This window comes from Pomacea canaliculata, linkage group LG3 (genome assembly GCF_003073045.1).
Source record: "Pomacea canaliculata isolate SZHN2017 linkage group LG3, ASM307304v1, whole genome shotgun sequence".
NCBI lineage: Eukaryota > Metazoa > Mollusca > Gastropoda > Architaenioglossa > Ampullariidae > Pomacea > Pomacea canaliculata.
The window spans coordinates 18,439,375-18,456,949 of record NC_037592.1 but is presented as its reverse complement, the minus strand read 5'-3'; the positions used below and the strand labels follow the sequence as shown (position 1 = coordinate 18,456,949).

The 17,575-nt window shown below is 41.4% G+C and overlaps 1 protein-coding gene and 1 long non-coding RNA gene across 6 annotated transcripts; one reads left to right on the top strand and one right to left on the bottom strand.

Annotated features, from left to right (window-relative positions):
• The first annotated feature begins 49 nt into the window (after positions 1–49).
• LOC112559385 lies at positions 50–1,651 on the top strand. The gene is made up of 2 exons (XR_003098326.1): positions 50–178; positions 1,235–1,651. It is a non-coding gene; the product is annotated as an uncharacterized LOC112559385 (long non-coding RNA).
• Positions 1,652–2,610: 959 nt separating this feature from the next.
• LOC112559381 (mucin-5AC-like) lies at positions 2,611–16,018 on the bottom strand. Of its 5 annotated transcripts, XM_025230588.1 has the most exons (15): positions 15,664–16,018; positions 12,876–12,988; positions 12,379–12,529; positions 12,012–12,174; positions 11,567–11,791; positions 10,049–11,170; positions 7,859–9,882; positions 7,376–7,579; positions 6,963–7,146; positions 6,421–6,570; positions 6,055–6,216; positions 5,559–5,744; positions 5,010–5,115; positions 4,617–4,711; positions 2,611–4,142 (listed from the first exon to the last, which is right to left on the bottom strand). In XM_025230588.1, exons 4-6 carry the CDS (start codon positions 12,029–12,031, stop codon positions 10,150–10,152), a joined length of 1,266 nt encoding a protein of 421 aa, XP_025086373.1. In that variant the 5' UTR covers positions 12,032–12,174; positions 12,379–12,529; positions 12,876–12,988; positions 15,664–16,018; the 3' UTR covers positions 2,611–4,142; positions 4,617–4,711; positions 5,010–5,115; positions 5,559–5,744; positions 6,055–6,216; positions 6,421–6,570; positions 6,963–7,146; positions 7,376–7,579; positions 7,859–9,882; positions 10,049–10,149. The 5 variants fall into 5 exon arrangements, with proteins under 5 accessions (XP_025086373.1, XP_025086370.1, XP_025086369.1 ...); XM_025230585.1 differs by having other exon boundaries at positions 7,859–11,170; positions 15,664–16,008; XM_025230584.1 differs by having other exon boundaries at positions 7,859–11,170; positions 11,567–11,785; positions 15,664–16,008.
• Positions 16,019–17,575: the final 1,557 nt, after the last annotated feature.

The following is a 17,575-nucleotide window of genomic DNA, read 5'->3' as shown; positions in this document are numbered from 1 at the left end:
CAGTACAAGAGTTTGTAGTCCAAACGTGCAAAACTCTAGGTCAACATGTTGTGGACCTCGACCCCATCACGTCGCCCGGAGTGAGCTCCCCTAGCAAAACTCTTTCATCGCCGATGATTGCGTCGATCATCGCATCGTCGCATCGTGACGAAGGACTGATGGCGAAGATCCTGCTTGAGTAAGTATATAGGAACATAGACTTCCTGTAAGTGACGAGCAATAACTACAAACCTACAGTATTTATAGCGCCCACGTAAGCAATAAAAGTGTCAAGCGTCACATGCTGTCAAGAAGGTCGCCGTGAGTTCGGCCATGGTTCGGTGTACTAGCGTGCACAACTAACAGGAGGACGTCGGTGTTTTGTCGTTTCAGCCATACAGCTTTTTTAACACTTACGCATATGTGCTGATTGTGATAGCATGTGGGGATGAATCGTGTAAGTATAGGGGTCTGATTAGTGATGATCCGTGTAGGGTGTGTGATGGTTGTTAATGTGTAATGGCAGCTATGCTGATGTTACTGATCAGTTATAAAAGTGTAATCTGTTCCTAATTAGAATTTTTTTCAGTCCTGAAAATAGAGTATCATAAAGGAAATGTGTATGTGTGAAAGTTGGGGGAAGGGGATAGTTTCAATGGCGTAATTGGTTCAAAACAGAAAGTGAAAACTGTTGTGGGCTTATATCACATATAGTGAGATGCATCCAGGTAGGGAGAGGCAGTGGTAATAGCAGACTTTGCTGTGGCCTCAACCAAATGACTTTAGCCTGAGAGGGTAGACAAGCAAGCGTTTTTTTTAAGTTGTGAAATCCAGAGTCCTGTGTGAATAAACTATGGGTAAACAAAAATGAGATTGGGTGGCTGTGCAAAGTTTGACCATTTTAGTTATCAAAACATTTAGCTACATGGAGTCATATATCACAAATCATGAACATCAAAATTGAAATGTGGCATTTGAAATAAATCCAAAAGTGGTACTGTTCAGCTGCAAAGTTGGTTAAGCAACACAACATTTCAAATATAGGGTGGAATGTCAGCTATGCTTATCAGCAGTCCCCAATGATACAACAAGAAAATCAATAGGGAATGATTGTGTGAATTCTCGTCATGTGTCATATAGTGCACTATTAATCAGTTTTCTCATGTCTTTTGTGTGTGTATGTGCATGTGGGTGTTTTTGCATAGCCGTGTTTTAGACTGGTATTTATTACTCTATGCAAATTATTTTTGCTTAGTTGCAGAACTTGAAGCTGATTCTAGGGTGGAACCTGTTCAGTGAATTCTTGAGCAACATGAGAAGCATATGCAGATGTAGATGATGATCTCAAAGGTGATCAGCACAGAAGAGAGATAACAGTCACAGATAAAGTACAAGCATGGATATTTGATGTATGGTACTGACTGGACTTCTTGTTTATTGATATTTGGTCCAAATACTTTTATCCTCTCAGCTGAAAATGAAAGAGGCTTGTAGGATGTTGGGACAACTTGCAGGAAGACAGACCATACTACCAGCTATACTATAGCCATCAAATGATTGCAAAAGCAATTGGCCATGATTTTGTGACATTTGCTGAAAAAGTTCTTACATTAAATAGAAATGTTAAGAACATTGTTATTGTTGTTGCATACAATAAATGTTTCAAAATTTTCTTATTCAAGCTATTTTAAAAAAATAATGTGGTTAGGGTAAAATGTGAAAGGCACAGTGGTTGTATGCATGCAGAAACCTAGCCATCTTTTGCTGCCTTTACCTCCCCTTATCAAGTGCTTCTATGTCTGCTAAGAAGCTGCTAGGGTGGCAGATTTTTTTTTTTTTCCTCACCACAAGCTTGATTCCGAAGTCTTGAACTAGCAACCATCTGCTCTGCAGAAGTATCTTAAAAATAACTGTGAATTTGATAAGAAGGTTTGTATTAAGAAAATACAAAACATGTTTACATGAAATAGTTTAAAAATTTAGAGAATTACTGAAGTAAAAACTAAAACTACTTAGAAGAAAGGCAACATCGATTTTACTCCCATGCCCTACTTAAATCATTTATAGATCAATACTGTTGTACTTGCCAAACATCTAGTGACAAAATATTGATAACTATACCAATGCTTACATTCAAACATACTGCTTCTTTTCCTCAAAGATGATGCTTGTGCTTGATTTATATTTCTTCTTAGGATTCCTTGTGCCACTTGGTAATATGTGCCTAGTAGTAGTAGAGCTGAATGATAAAAATTTGGTGAATAGCTGGGCGTCAAAAAAAGGTGCAGAACATCACCTGAGGAACTAGGCAGTCTTTCGAGCACCTGTGTCAAACCTAAACATACTAGCTGATTCAATACCTTTGTGGTGCAGGAAACTTTCTCCAGTCAATCCATGTTTGAATGAGCATCTGCTTATTAGAGGGCGGGAAATATAAGGTCTGGCCCCAGTAACAGGGCGATCTTTAACACCGAGCTCACGAAAAGGTTAGCAGGTCTACCTTTATCCTTTACTACCAACTGTATTCTTTTGGAATAATAATAAATGCAAAATTTGTAAAGCGTACGCTCACACCTTTTTCAAAAACACAGCATGACATTTCTTCTGTACATACCACATTGTACACAAAAAAAAAATTACAAAAGTGTTTATTAATCTGCATTTCAGAATGATCTCAAAACTACATACAATCTTTTAAGCAGCAGTTTCAGTTAAGCATGATTTCACCAAATAAACTCAAAAGGGATAGACAATAACTCTTTGAGTATATGGAAAACAAGCCAATGTTTTCAGAAGACCTATCTTTAAGTAACAAATTTTTGTTGTTGATGTCAGGTGGATGAATGAATCTGAGGTGATTATACCTGTTAGGGATAGATAGGGATATTGAGAAGTTTGAAGGGGAAGGGTCACTGATCCATTTTTCCACATGTTTATTGCTGTAAGTGGTGCTCTCTTATATTGGTTGCAATTTGCTGTTGGGTTCAGGATGCTGCCACGTTTCCAGTGGTAGAATTATATGCTAGTTGGTAGCATTTATTTTTCATGCCACCTTTTTCAATAGTTGGTTTTATGGTTATTCGTCTCAGCTGGTGAAATAGAAATATTTGGATTGGTGACAAGGTGATTGAATGATTCGTGATTGACAATGTTTTTGCTAAACTGCAAAATCTAGCCCTTTACTCAAGCTTTGTCGAGCACAATGTTTTATACACTTATGCACACATCTTTTCAGTATTTTGTTTGTCTGCCAATCTAGCTAGTTCACCAGCCTCAAAATTTCCTTTTATTCCAAAGGTAATTCAAAGGAATTTAATGTCTAGTCTAAGCTTTGTTTCTGTTTGCAGTATTTTGTGAGGTCAAATTCTGTGGATGTAGAAGTGTCTGTGACAATGTTGGCATGTCGTTGTGTGGGTAAGATGCTGTAATGTTGGTTTTTTGTTCCTGCTTCCTTTGTGTTTTTTATGTTGAGTATGTTTGGATAGTGGTTGTGGTGTTAGGCAAACTGTTCATACCTTTGGAGCTGTGAGAGAATCTGTCCTTCTGGGTGTTCTGGTGGGAGACACTGCATTTTATAGTAGCATTTGGCTGTCCTCTTGTTATCAGTTCTATAGGTTTCTGTCTTACTCTTGTCTCTGCCAGCACTGCCAGGCTTGGTGATGTGAAGGTACTCTTAACACATTCTTTTAGTGCTCTAGCTTGTACTGACGCTAAAATAATTCTCTTGTTTTTATATATAAATAAATATATACACACATATAATCACCTACAAGCATTTTTCTGTGATGGAAATTGTGTTTAAGAACCTGATCAGCACACATGACGATAAATGCTAGATCCAGTAAAATTATTTAGTCTCAAGCACAAAATGTGTACTAATGCCCTGTACCCTATGAGTTTCTGTTGCTTATCATGTCAAATATTTACAAAAAAGTGTGCATTGTGGCAATAAAGTATATTTTATGAGTCTATAAAGAAGAAAATTGGCGCAGTATAAAAAATGCAGAACTATAACTATAAACATAAAACCCACTCAAATGCTGAACTACTTGTACAAGATAATGAATAAACAAATAAAAAATCTGTGACATCAGATGAGTGGGCAGGTGGTAGCCCAAAGAAACATTTTTGCAGTTTTACATCGTGCAGTAGAAGATTTGAACCTGTAACAGAAGAGAGCATAACAAGTTAATATATAAAAGGCTTTGACGATTCACGGCTGGTTTAAATAAATGGTGTTACTGAGTTTGAAGGCTAGCCTATCAGTGGAAGAGCAATAAAGGTAATGACAAAAGCTAAGTCCAAACGTGAAGTTACTCTAACGAAAACATTGAGATCACGGATATCCATAAAAGTATAGTTGGTGATCAGGTACACGATTTCAACATCAGTTTTACGTTCAATCGGGAAATGTTCTGTCTACGGTGCCCTACACATCACACAAATGCCTCAGACCTTCGGCGCTTGTCTCAAGCAAGTCGTGCATCGTGTGATGTGTTGCTAGTGGACAAGGGCGAACGTCTATGATACCAGTGAGTTGTTCATACAGTCACATACGCACACACGCTAGACTGACACACAGCGAGATCCCTCATTATATCGAGAGAAGGACTGATCAAGGAGTGAGTGCGACTTACATCATCCATTCGGCCTGCATAGACCTGGAGTTGCCTGATATCAACGGGATGTCCTAAAGTCCAGCCGCAGTCTGCCATACTTAGACTGATTGGAACTGTCACAATAATGAGAGCAATCGTATATAATATATGTATATATTTTCATAATGATTGTTTGCTTGTCTTACGTACATGTATATTTTTTTTAATTAGACAATATATGTAAACCATATACACCTTTATTTTGCTTTGACTAAGAACTAAAAACTTGGATTTCCCAAAGGGAAAGCCTAAACTGATACCGTAAATATAATTTTACACTCTCTCAAATGTTGAAAGTTTTATTTCAATATCTTATGTGCCTAGAAACAGGAAGTAATTATACTGAAAAGTATTTAGGAAATAGCCGTATACCTTTCACTGAAGACATGTAGGTCAATGAACCGGAGGTGACGGAGACTGTCAGCTGATTTACCGTGTACCTCACCTCCAACATTTTCCATATGGTGGGGACAAAGCCCTGCGAGAAATCCATTTATTGAACATTCTGACTCGTTATTTCTTCAGTAAAGTACTGAAAGATCAAGTTAAAGACTTCAAAAGTCTATGGCAATCAACATCCGTGATGGACAATTTTTTTTTGCTAAACTGTAAAATCTAGCCCTTTGATCAAGCTTTGTCCAGCTCTATGTTTTATACACTTATGCAAACATCTTGCCAGCACTTTCTTTTTTTTTATTTGAGCGAACATATTGTTTGATAGAAACATTTGTGGCTTTTGTACGCTGTATTGTATGCTGTTCCTAGTGTTTATTTACCTTCATTCTATGTTATATAATCAGGTATAGCTATTTCTTTTGGATGCGAGTATACAATGTAACTGTTTACATATGAAGTGTTTACCTCCCATCAGTCATGGGAGCGAGGCTAGTAAATAAAGTTTAAGACTCAAAGTCTCTGTACCTCTGTCAGCAATGTCACTGATGCCACTTCGCCCTGCTGGCTAAAGATCTTCACATAAATGCCATCGTCATCGGCATACAGAACCAGCTGACCTCCAGTCTCACAGGGTGTCGACCTCACGATGACACTAAGCATGCTCAATGGGGACTGCTCCATGTAGCGGAGTCTCAGCACCAGAGGCTTTTCCTAATCACAAGAAACACATTTCAAGTGTCAGAGACCAGATTATCTTTCATCAGAGATGAGACATTTATGATACTGCAAGAAATTCAGTCTGAGAAATTGAATTCTCAAGTAGACGCGACATGATTAATCTCTCAACTAGTTTACGGTAATTGTTGAATAATAATTATGGTAAAGTACTTGAGTTTTAAGGTAAATAAGAAAATTCGTCATTTTGAATGAGTTGTTTTAATCATTGTTCATAGGATGCAGCAGGCTTCAGAAGAACGATAATGTTATAAATATGTAACGGCAAGATTATTTTTTTATTTACCGCTAGCCGCAAGTAAGTCTCAGCCGGAGTAAATGGCACTGTTATGGCTGAATTTCCCACAAAGACAGCAGATCCCCTGTCAGTAAGGAAGATTGTTCATCTGTATTTTGCTGTACTCGGAAACAGCGTCGTTGAAAGTCAGAGACAAGTACAGCGAACACCCTGAAAACAGTAAAAGTAGAATGAGAGAATATACAGAAAGTAAACATTTTCGCTTTGTCAGGAGTATTATCAGTAGCTAATCTTTATGAAGAGAATATTCAGTGTGTATTGATTGTATATATGTATGTATCCACACACACACATATCATTAAATTTTTATTGAAAAAAAAATCTTTAGCTAGAAAATCAAATGTTAGTGGGTACCTCTGGTACTGAAGGTGTTGAATGTTGAGCAGGAGCAGGAAGCAAGATTAAAGGTACCAGAAAAACACGTGGACGTCATCCATCCAAACAAGCCAAGGTCTATCTGGTAATTGGAAGGTGAGCCCCAGACCGGTCTTACTTTGCAAATATCTGCATGAAAAAAAGGTCGTTGTGTTGGAGTTATGATTAGGGTGACAAAGCATTTTGACCGCGTGCATTTAATAAATATTTACTACCATTTGTACTGAGAGGTCAACACCCTTAATGATTAATCACAAGTATCTCGGAATCATGCTAACACTGTGCTGATGAAGTTAGCATACCGACCGACGCTAACACGCCTTCTGTTTTACCATGCACAGAGATCAGACATGAAGCATCACCAATGTCCTTTGTTACTCTGTCAATATCAAACGAGTGGCTTGAAACGAGGAGACGGCAGCATTATCTTTTCGATTGCCAACCATCTCTGTTAAGTCCTAATTGTCATTTTATTTTACAAAGTTCAGTGATACGTCAAGCCAACAATCAGTTATACGAACCACCACTGCGGCATTTTCTGGGCAAGGGTCCTGGCACTTAGCGCAAGCCACACAACCTTGACCTGGGAAGTAGGCTGACCCCGCCCTGCAGCACATCGCCGTGGAGCGTCCTTGCTGGCATGACCAGAAGGCTCGACAGTTGCCCGCCATGTTGTGTTCTGCAGAGACGAAGTCCGGCACTTGTCTGCGTGCATACCGCAAACATTGTTACTAATACAATAATAGCAAATTCAAACACTTTGATCTCCCTATGTCCTTATCCTCATTAGCTGCAGCATCGTCTACTATTTGCTTCAAGCATCGTCTTTGGACACAAACATATATTCTATAACACTGGAACTGAATAATCAGAAGGTGAACATCTAGCAGAAAGAAAGCAAGACAAGGAAAATGGCGGAGAAAGAAGTGTTTACCCATTGGGCAGTTCACATTAAACGCCCAGTCACAGGCTCCGAGAGTGGGATTCCAGAGCAGTCCCGGCTTGCACTGTCGAGTGACGGCGATGACGTTGCCATCGGGGCTTTTGTAACACTGAATGTAGAGGTCACATCTATAGGGATGACGAAGATGACCCACGCCGGATGACATCACTAATTCTTTACTGGCGCATATTCCCCCTGTGCGAAGACAGTGAAGACGAGAAGTGCTTTGAACCTCTTAGAAATAACGTGTCACAAAGGACGAACAAGAAGTATTGAATAATGTCAAAAACAGAATAAAATTTAACAATATCATATTATTCCCGTTTTTTAATGACTTATAATGAGTATTTCCTCCCTCGTTTGCCATCAATCATTTTTTACCACGCAAAATCACAATTGGATCATCTTCGATTCAGCTACTGAAAATCGTTGCAATAGCCACGTGTAATTTCAGTAAATATACCTATTCTTTACCTGACTTAGCTGGGGTCGTCGCCCTGTCTGTGATGCTTGCAGGAGGCGTTGTATCATCTGTGTCGGAAGGAATTATGCTGGTGGGATTGGGGTCACTGCTGTGACGCTCGCTGCTGACATTAGCAAGCCCTCGCTCTGTCGTGAGGGTCCAGTCTCGAGGCCACGACACGTCTCTGCTGGTTCCAGAGATCGTCTCGTGCCCGGTCTCGATGTCCATCGTGGTTCCAGTTCTGACTGCCGGCTCCGTAATGCCGACGCCTGCCTGACCAATCGGCGTCTTGTCGTCTGCTCGTGGAGTTCACAGAAGTGCCCATCGTGTTGGTGGAGCTTGTAAGTTCAGAGTAAGTACTTGGTCTAGTTGTGTCAATGATGTTAGTAAAATTAAACAATGGAGCTGTCGTCGATCTGTTGGTTGTCATGGAGAACGTCGGGGTTAACAGGGTGCCTGTAGGGGTGTTACTTCCATCGGGAATAACAGTTGGACCACTCACATCAGAATATGATCCATTGTTTGTTGTACTGGCATTTATGGTTAAGGGTAGGGTTGAAGGAGCATCTTGTAAGTTCGATGTGCTTTTAGAAACAGTGATGTTTGCTACAGTCCCAGGTGTTGTGCCACTGCTGGCCACTATGTTTTCGGTGTTCGATACAGTGAACGCTGCATTGGTTCTTCCAGTAGCCGTGGCCGATGTAGAACCTGCACTTGAAAAGATCCGAATTTCTTTTCTCTGTAAACCCGTTTCAACAGGCGTCTGCGTCACATCTGACTTGTTGCCAGCTACAAGAAGTGTTGAGGCTGTTAAGTCACCGGAGGAATTGTTTCCAGTGGCTGTGGATGCAAAGGAATAAGATTTAACGTTAGTGCTAGACGGCGATGTGTCTTCAGTAGATGTAAGTGATGTGGCAGCAGTAGAATTACCAGCCAGGTTTGTGGTGCTAGAAGCACCAATGGAGCTAGGCGTGCTGGACGTGGCATTACCAACTGATCTGATTGTTGTAGTAGAAATGTCAACGGAGCTGTTTGGACCAGATGTAGGACTACCAAACGAGCTGTTTGCCTTAGAAGTGTAATTACCAATCAAGTTGGTTGTAGCTGTAGTCAAAGTACCATCCGCGTTCGCCGTGCTCCCGGGGAAACTTCCACCTGAAGTGGCTGCACTGAGGGTGAAATTACTGACCGAACTGGTTGCTGCAGAAGTAGAATTACCGAGTGAAGTGACTATGCTAGCTGTAGAATTATCGCCGAGGATGACTGTGGTGATGGTCGATCTGCCAGTGGAGCTCCTTGCACTGGTAGAGCTATTATCCACTGTGCTGGGTGTAGTAGTAGCACCAGCAGAGTTGGCTGCAACACTAGTCGCAGAGCTGACTGAGCTGGTTGGACTGACAGTAAAATTGCGAAGCGAGTTGGTTGGCGCTGAAGTAGAATTACCAAGGGAGTTGACTGTTCTCATTGTGGAATTACTGAGTAAATTATCTGTGTTGATAGCAGTGACTTCACCGGAAGTGCTTCTACCAAGAATGGGATCACCTCCTTGGTTTGTTGCAGTGAGAAAGTCATTACCGCCCGAGTTGACTGTGGTGGTAGCAGAAGTGAAGAAAGATTGAGATGGACTGGATGTCGCATTGCCCGATGAGTTGACAGTACCTACCGAGATATTACTGGCTGAGATGGGTGACGAGGACGAGAGAGAACTGGAAGAGCTGGCTCTGGTAATAGCGTTTTCTGTGGCTGAAGTGCCAAATGTGTCGACGGAACCAGAAAAGGGAATTAGTGACTGAACTCACTGCACCAGAAGTAACATTACCAACAGAGGCTACTGTACTGGAAGATGAATTACCAAATGAGTTGTTTACAGGAGTAGCCAAAGTGCCAGTGGAGGTGGTTGCACGAGAAGTGGAATTATTCGTGAAGATGACTATACCGGATGTAGAAATACCGACTGGGCTTAACGTTACAGTAGTGGAATTACCAGTTGAGTTGGATTCGGCCTTAGTAGAGTTACTGGTTGAGTTGGGTACAAGCAGTAGTAGAATTACCTGTTGAGTTGGGTACAACAGTAGTAGAATTACCTGTTGAGTTGGGTACAGCAGTTGTAGAATTACCTGTTGAGTTGGGCACAGCAGTAGTAGAATTACCTGTTGAGTTGGGCACAACAGTAGTAGAATTACCGGTTGAGTTGGGTACAACAGTAGTAGAATTACCTGTTGAGTTGGGTACAGCAGTAGTAGAACTACCTGAGTTGGTAATTGGATTGGTAATTGGTGAGTTGGATTCGGCCTTAGTAGAGTTACTGGTTGAGTTGGTACAACAGTAGTAGAATTACCTGTTGAGTTGGGCACAACAGTAGTAGAATTACCGGTTGAGTTGGGCACAACAGTAGTAGAATTACCGGTTGAGTTTGGTACAGCAGTAGTAGAATTACCTGTTGAGTTGGGTACAACAGTAGTAGAATTACCGGTTGAGTTGGGCACAACAGTAGTAGAATTACCTGTTGAGTTGGGTACAACAGTAGTAGAATTACCGTTGAGTTGGGTACAGCAGTAGTAGGATTAACGACTGAGTTCAATGTGGTGGTAGTGGAATTACTTTCGGAATTAACCATGGTAGTTGTAGAATTGCGTACTGAAATAAGTGTTGCAGTTGTTAAGCTGTGTGTGACGGTAGAGGAAGCATCGGCCGAATTAGATGCGGTAAAATTACCCACTGAGTTTCGTGTGGCACCAGTAGAATTACCCACCGAGCTAGGTGTCGCGGTTGTAGAATTACTCACTGAGCTAAGCGCAGAGCTCGTGGAATTACCAGCTAAAGAGCTTGCACCGGAAGTAAAAGTTACTGTGGAGCTGTTTGTGGTGGCTGAAGTCCCGATGGAGACTGTAGTGGAGGCGCCATTCTGAGACATTGCAGTTGGCTGGTGTACAGTTGCACCACTGGTGCTGTAGGCCTCGACAGAAGTGCCTGACGTGGCGGTGACCTCACTTGCACCTGTCCCACTAACGTCTGGCTGGCTGCTGCGTGCAGTAGAGGGAGAGCTGCTGTTGCTAGGCAACATAGAAGTAATACGTGTGTTGTTGCCATCATTTGGTGAAGTGGAAGAAACGGCCAGGAGGGTCGAGTTATCTTGGGCTGCTGTGACGTAAGACCGGAGCTTGTGACGTCTTCTTGTGAGGTGGTGTAAACGACGCTGACTGTGGTGTTGACATCCCTTTGACTGGTAGAAAAAGTAGAAGACGTGGAGGCGCTGACTAGTGTCGAACCAGTCGGAGTTGCTTCGACAAAGGGAGTTGTTGTGGGATAAGTCGCAGCCAAACCTTTAGTAAACAAAGAAATGATATTTTTCTAGCACGTGCAATCCATCGTATTTTCCAATAAGACTTTGAAAATAAATGGTATTGATCTACACATACAACAAACACAAAATTATTCACGGTTTTGTTAACGTTTTTTAAAACTCGTAAACATCTGAAAACTGCAACAGACTTCGCGGGATGTAGTCCCGGAAAATTGTAGACATCGCGTACAAGACACATTTTTCACAGATCGTATGAACTTATTGCACTGATCTTGTTTGACACGTACGTCTTATGTCTTTATTTGTTTATTTTTTTTTTTTTTTCGTGTTCTTTTACGTAAAAGACCGGTAATTCTACTACATTGATCTTCAACCTACAAAAGACGACAGTTTCTTGTGACAATGATTGACTCACGTGCTTCTTCCACCTGCACGTATGTCTGAAGGTCTTGTGGGAGTGATGCAGCAGAGCTGATGGTGTTGTTGGGGCCCACAAGGCTGTTGAGGCTGGGGACGTTGATGCGGGTGCCGATGGGCACGGCGAATATCTGGATGTTGTTTTTGGTCGCCAGGTCCACCGCGTTGACCACTCGGCTTGGGTAGCGAGAGTAACCGTCGTGAATATGACGATACACTGCATCTCAACGAAAAAAACGTGAGACAACCAGATAATCCGTCTTTCTGGTGATGTTCACTTATTTTCTTGTGCGTTCACTCCCAAACTATACGTTTTTCAGCTTGAGTGGTAAGCTCATGCGAGATTTCATCCTTTCTCCCTCATAATAATCAATCATTGCAAAACCTTTCATAGACCCTTATTACAAAGTACAAATGTAAAACGACAAGTACGACCAATTTACCTTGAGTACATTGCGTGCATTTGCGGACATAAGCTTCCCAATGGCTACCAGCAGAAAGTTGCTGATATCCGTGGTGCCTTTCATGCGCGGAAGGTTAGGAATGCCCTGCTCTAGTATGGTCATGTTACCCGTGAGACTAATCTCTGTGTCCGCCACGTCATAGCTGCAACACACGAGTAGACCAAGTTCTTTTAGTTTTAAATAGAGATTCAGGCATATATTCTATTTGCTGGTTGAGGCCAACCAAGGCCAAGAAGTTACAACAAGAATGATTATTAACAACATTTTTCCATGTGGATGCGACAACGATGGCAAACAAAAAACGATGACGAGGAGAGGAAGGTTTGCCATCAAGAACCTGGCGTACCTGAAAGGTCTGACGCCTACCCACGTTCCGTTTGGATTGACAGGCAGTTGCCTGATGAAGGCCAGCGTGTCGTTCTTCTCTTTGGCGTAGTCCGCATCAGAGAGGCTGCCCGAGCAGTCCAGTCCTATGTAGATGTCCATCGCACCGGACACTGCAACATCATACCCGTGTGTTTAGGGTCACGCCAGTGCAACATATCGTACAGGCGTTCTGACGATGCAACTGAGAGTTCTCTCTTGTGATCGTCCGACCTGTGTCTTTTAGAATCTTTTCAATGAACTGAGCAGTGTTTGTTATCTCTGTATACGTTATTTAAAATCACACTTCCCATATCTATCACCCTCACTTTCTTCTCCTTTGTCTAACGCGCGCGTGCACACACACACACACACACACATATCCAGACATATGAGTGCGCAATCAAACATTTTTTCCTCTTATTTTAACACTTGAACTTTTTCTCAAAAGATTTTTTTCAGAAGGAAAATTGTTCTCACACAGCCACGTTGATGTTGTCTGCCCTTGACCATTAGAGGCAAGAACTGTCAGATAAAGGAGAACTGCAAAATGTTTCTGTACACCCGCCATGATTACGTCTTTATGTGGCAATCTGAGAACAGAAAAATCATATCTGCAAAAAACTAACAGAACAAATAAGATTTTGTGCACAAATGGTGAATTTCCAACACGATATCGCAATACTTCATCGAGAATGCAAAACGTTGACATTAACATTTGTAAATTTTAAAACGATTTTTCTAGTCATACCTTCAAGAGCAGGTCTAACAAACTGTTCACCTTTCCTAAGGCAGGAAAGAGACTACACGAAGTGGAAAAACAATTGATCTTTCGTACACCTGTCAGGAAATCCCAGCAGTCTCCTCCACTCACATGCTCGTGGAAACTACCTTCTTAAGTCTCACCCAACCCTCGCGGATCTATCTGCATGAAAGAACACCGTCTTCTCGGACCACGGCGAATATATGTTCTCATTCCCACGGCACAAATTAGGAGACAGTTATTCTGATTTTTTTTTTTCACTTCTGAAACTGTGTGAAATGACAATATCTCTATTTCTGAAGGAGCCTGTACATCAAAGTACGCTCTTTTGCAACATCCACGTACACACGCACACATTCTTACACTTCATCCGTTCTTTCCTTCGTTTTTTCTCAAATCAGTAAAAGCAACTGTACCTGCATGTGTCTTGTTGTCGCAAAGATTAGTGTCCCCAAATATCAAAATAACTCTACTTACGTAGCGTGTCACGTTGTTAACCATTCTCTCTCACACACATGCGCGCGCGCGAGCACACATACATACAAACACAAAAGATGAAAAGAAAAATAATTCTGAAAAGAAGTTTCAAGTCTTCCCTTTCCATCCCCATCTAAAAACCTTGTCTGTCGTCTCGATGCCAGTCGACCGTTATGTGACAAGAAAATAGGCGCTTGTGCCCGTCTCGTGCTGGCAAACATGTCTTGCAGAACAACCACGTTGAAAAGCGTTCAATTGCCGACATTGCCATTACCTTCCACTGTGAGCTCTCTGGTCTCACCCTTCAGCCTGTTTGAAGCTATACATAGTCGACAAATGGTCGTCATCACATCAGTGACCAACAAGATAAACAGATGAAACAAACAGGCAATTCACGTATGCAGGCACCCACTTGTATGAATGTTAATGCTAATAACGTGAGACAAAAATTAGTCGACACCCAAAACATTACTCTGAACACCCACAATACTACCCAGCACACCCACATTAGTACCCAGAATGCACAGAGCTACAGACATGGTCGTGAATTCTTTCTCTCCTGCCTCTTGTGTAACAACCTAACATAGAAGCACACTAACGTGCACACACATAACATACGTATGCGTAACACACACACACACACACACTTTCTCCTCTCATTTTCTCGATCTCTCTCATACATCTGCAAGCCCTTTTTGTGATTGTAATCTTTGTGATTTTGTTTTCTAGTACTTTGTGCCTTTCCTAAAAAAAGATTGCTTGGATAGACCCGATAGACATAGAGCCGCATGATGCAGGGGGGCAATGGACATTAGGTATCCCCCCCACACACACACACCAAACTCTCATTACAGGCTCTGCTGGGGAGGACAATTGCCGACACCGCCTTGTTTGCAATTTTACACAGACCCGCCTTGCACCTGATTGTCTTCATCCCGATGAGAAATGACAGAGAGAGGTGTTCGTCCAGCGATAACTGGGAGGCTATTGTGCGGCTTGCGTTTGCACCTGTTTGTACATATGTGCACTTTCTTGCGAAGAGTTCGTGCATGTATGTGTGTTTGTTTGTTTGTTCGAGCTTGTGCTGCTCAACGCGTGTACAAGTTCGGGTCTATGCATTCATAATTATGTAGTTTCTGACAAAAAAATAATATAGACAACAAAATATGTATTTCGGTTGAAACAAAAGAGAGTAATAGTGAACAAATTAATTTCACGAGTAGACGACTTTAGAGTAGCAGTAATGTTTGTTATTATTTCTGTCTAAATGCAACAGCTCTGCACATGTACAATACCCGAAACCCCGAGAAAATTAGGTTGTGTAATTATTAATCTGAAACTGACAGATCAGAAGAAAACTCATAATGTGCAGACACAAAGACATATATGTACATACATGCTTCAACACCCACTTAATCACTCTGACTCACGACGAATGATGAGAGAAAGGAGGACTAACAGCACTATTTTGTAGCCACCCGGATTGTAGGGCACAGCACATACCCTTTATTTAAGAGAAACACCGTGTACGTCAGTAAACAGACGAATGTGAAAAATTGATTGCACTATGTCACTGTGGATGGGTAATCATCCAATAAATAAATCAACGTAAATATGACTACAGAAGCCAGGACATTAGCATTAACGTGCAGAGACATTGGTGAAATGCCTTTCTGTTCCATCTCTTTACATCTTCGTGAATTCGCATAGAACTGTCTGGTGATGACTGACACTACTTCTAGTGATACATGTACTACAACTTGAGGAGGAGACGAAGCTAAGGTTTGTGTCTATGTCTGTGAATATACTTCAAACGATTTTACCATTTATCATAAAGGGGAAAGGCTGAGTGACATGTCAGAATCCTATCATTAACTAAAGCAATAGTATAAAAGGCAGCAAGCAATCTGTTGTGATACTAAAGAGCTTGGCCAAGTCTTCCTTTCAACAGCATAATGTAAAGACTAGGGAGGTAAGTCTCACTCCAAAGAAGTAATTTAAACAAGAAGAAAGATCCAATAGACATACCAGCCACGTCTCCAGAATCAAATGACTGTTTTGCTATACTCAGTTTTGTCTCTTTGTCTCATTTCCTGTTGTTGTTTCATAACTTGGCTCTTAGTGGAAACTTCTAGCAATGATTGACGTCCATGACTTGTGGTCTTTCACACGAGATGTCAAAGATTACTTATATTAGGCCAATACATTTGTTGAATATTTGCAGCTGCCACACCTGTAGTCGGTTGACTCATGGTCTCGCTTCAGACAGCGGAAGAGGACAGCAAGTCACTTCCAGCTGGGCATGGGCAACAGCATGCATGGTTACTGAGTTAACCGTGCACATGAATAGCTCAAGTGGTGAAAGGTTCCCTTCACCTAAAATATTCTGGTCTATGAAATAGTAGCTTTCATCATGCGAAGCCTATACATTTCGGGCGGCGAGAATTCGTTCACCGTATGGCCAACGTGCAGTTTCGAAGGCGAGCAAACAAAACATTGAATGGAACTATGGAAGCGACTATGCTGATGGACGGGAGAAGGCAAAGAACTTGTCTATAAAGCAGGACACTGTTATGCTTCATATTCTGAACAAAAACGCTGAACTATTTTCTAATCTGTGCAAAAACCAAACAAACAAGCAAAAATCCCTTTCAAGTCTTCGGTTTCTGTCCTGGGGGATTCGCTTTTAAAAAACTTTAACCTTTAAAGAAATTAGGAAATTAATAATGATGTTTTGTTGTTCCATTAATAGTATGTCACAAGCTGTGAAATTATCTTTGACTTTGAGAAATAAATATTTTTACAATAAATATTAAATAAAGACATATGTCTAAGCTGTAGGTGTGTGAAGTTAAGATAGTATAATGAATTATTATCTTATTTATACACCTAAAGAACTGATGATGAAACTAATGATATGCAAATGAAGTGCAAACACCCTGTTTACACGAATTTGGAAATAAATTTAAGCCTTAAATACACAGCTTGAAGAGAGATCACGCAGAGGCGGTTGTGACTGACTGACACGCCTCACCGGTGTGGAGATGGCAAGCACCGTGAGGTGTGTCGCACGAGGCACAAATGTGAAAGGAGGAGAGAGTGAAATCTCGGCCACACCTTAGGTGTGCTTGAACCGTTACAACTATGTACGGTAGCAACGGCCGATATATTTACCTGTCAGAACTGGTTAGTGACACATTTTGACAAGGGTGTCTGTGACGCATGAGGTTACTAATACGGAAGGTCACGACTCCTCCTACCTTACTTTAGTCGTTATAGGTAGTTGCCACCACACATTTAGGGTATGATTGATGTCCAGGCTTTGTTACATTTTATTATATTGATTTTTATGTTTTAAATCTATGGTAATATTAGAAGTCAAATTTATCAGCAAAATGATCAAACTTTTCAATGAAAAGTAAAAAAGCTGAAAGTGGTGTTACTGTGTAATTTATTTAGCATTTGAATTTGGGATATAAAAAGCTGGTGGAAGGATTGCATGGGGCCAGGCCAGGCACTTGTCTGTATTTAGGTCAGTATTAAACTATTGGCTGTCAGGCGTGTAAAGCGAACCGCACACACCTGGACTATGACGATGAAATGCACCTTCTGTCAACACGAAGTAGATCATCTCCTCGTCCTGGACCTGGTCAGAATCTCGCCCACACACCCAGCCATCTCAGTGTGTGAGAAGTAGCTGTGTGATCTGTTGTATATGCGATCTCTGTTTAAGACCGAATGATTGCTTCATTTGGATTAATGTTCTAAGAAGTTGAATCTGGTGATGCGACTAAATGACTATTGGGAGACACGCTCCACCGATCACGTCCCGCTGCAAAGTTCATTGACAACAGTGGCAGCGCAGGAAAGGGGACAGAACTGACACCAAGACATTGCGCGTGCTTCTGGATTACTTCTCTTGACAGATGTCTACTCTTCT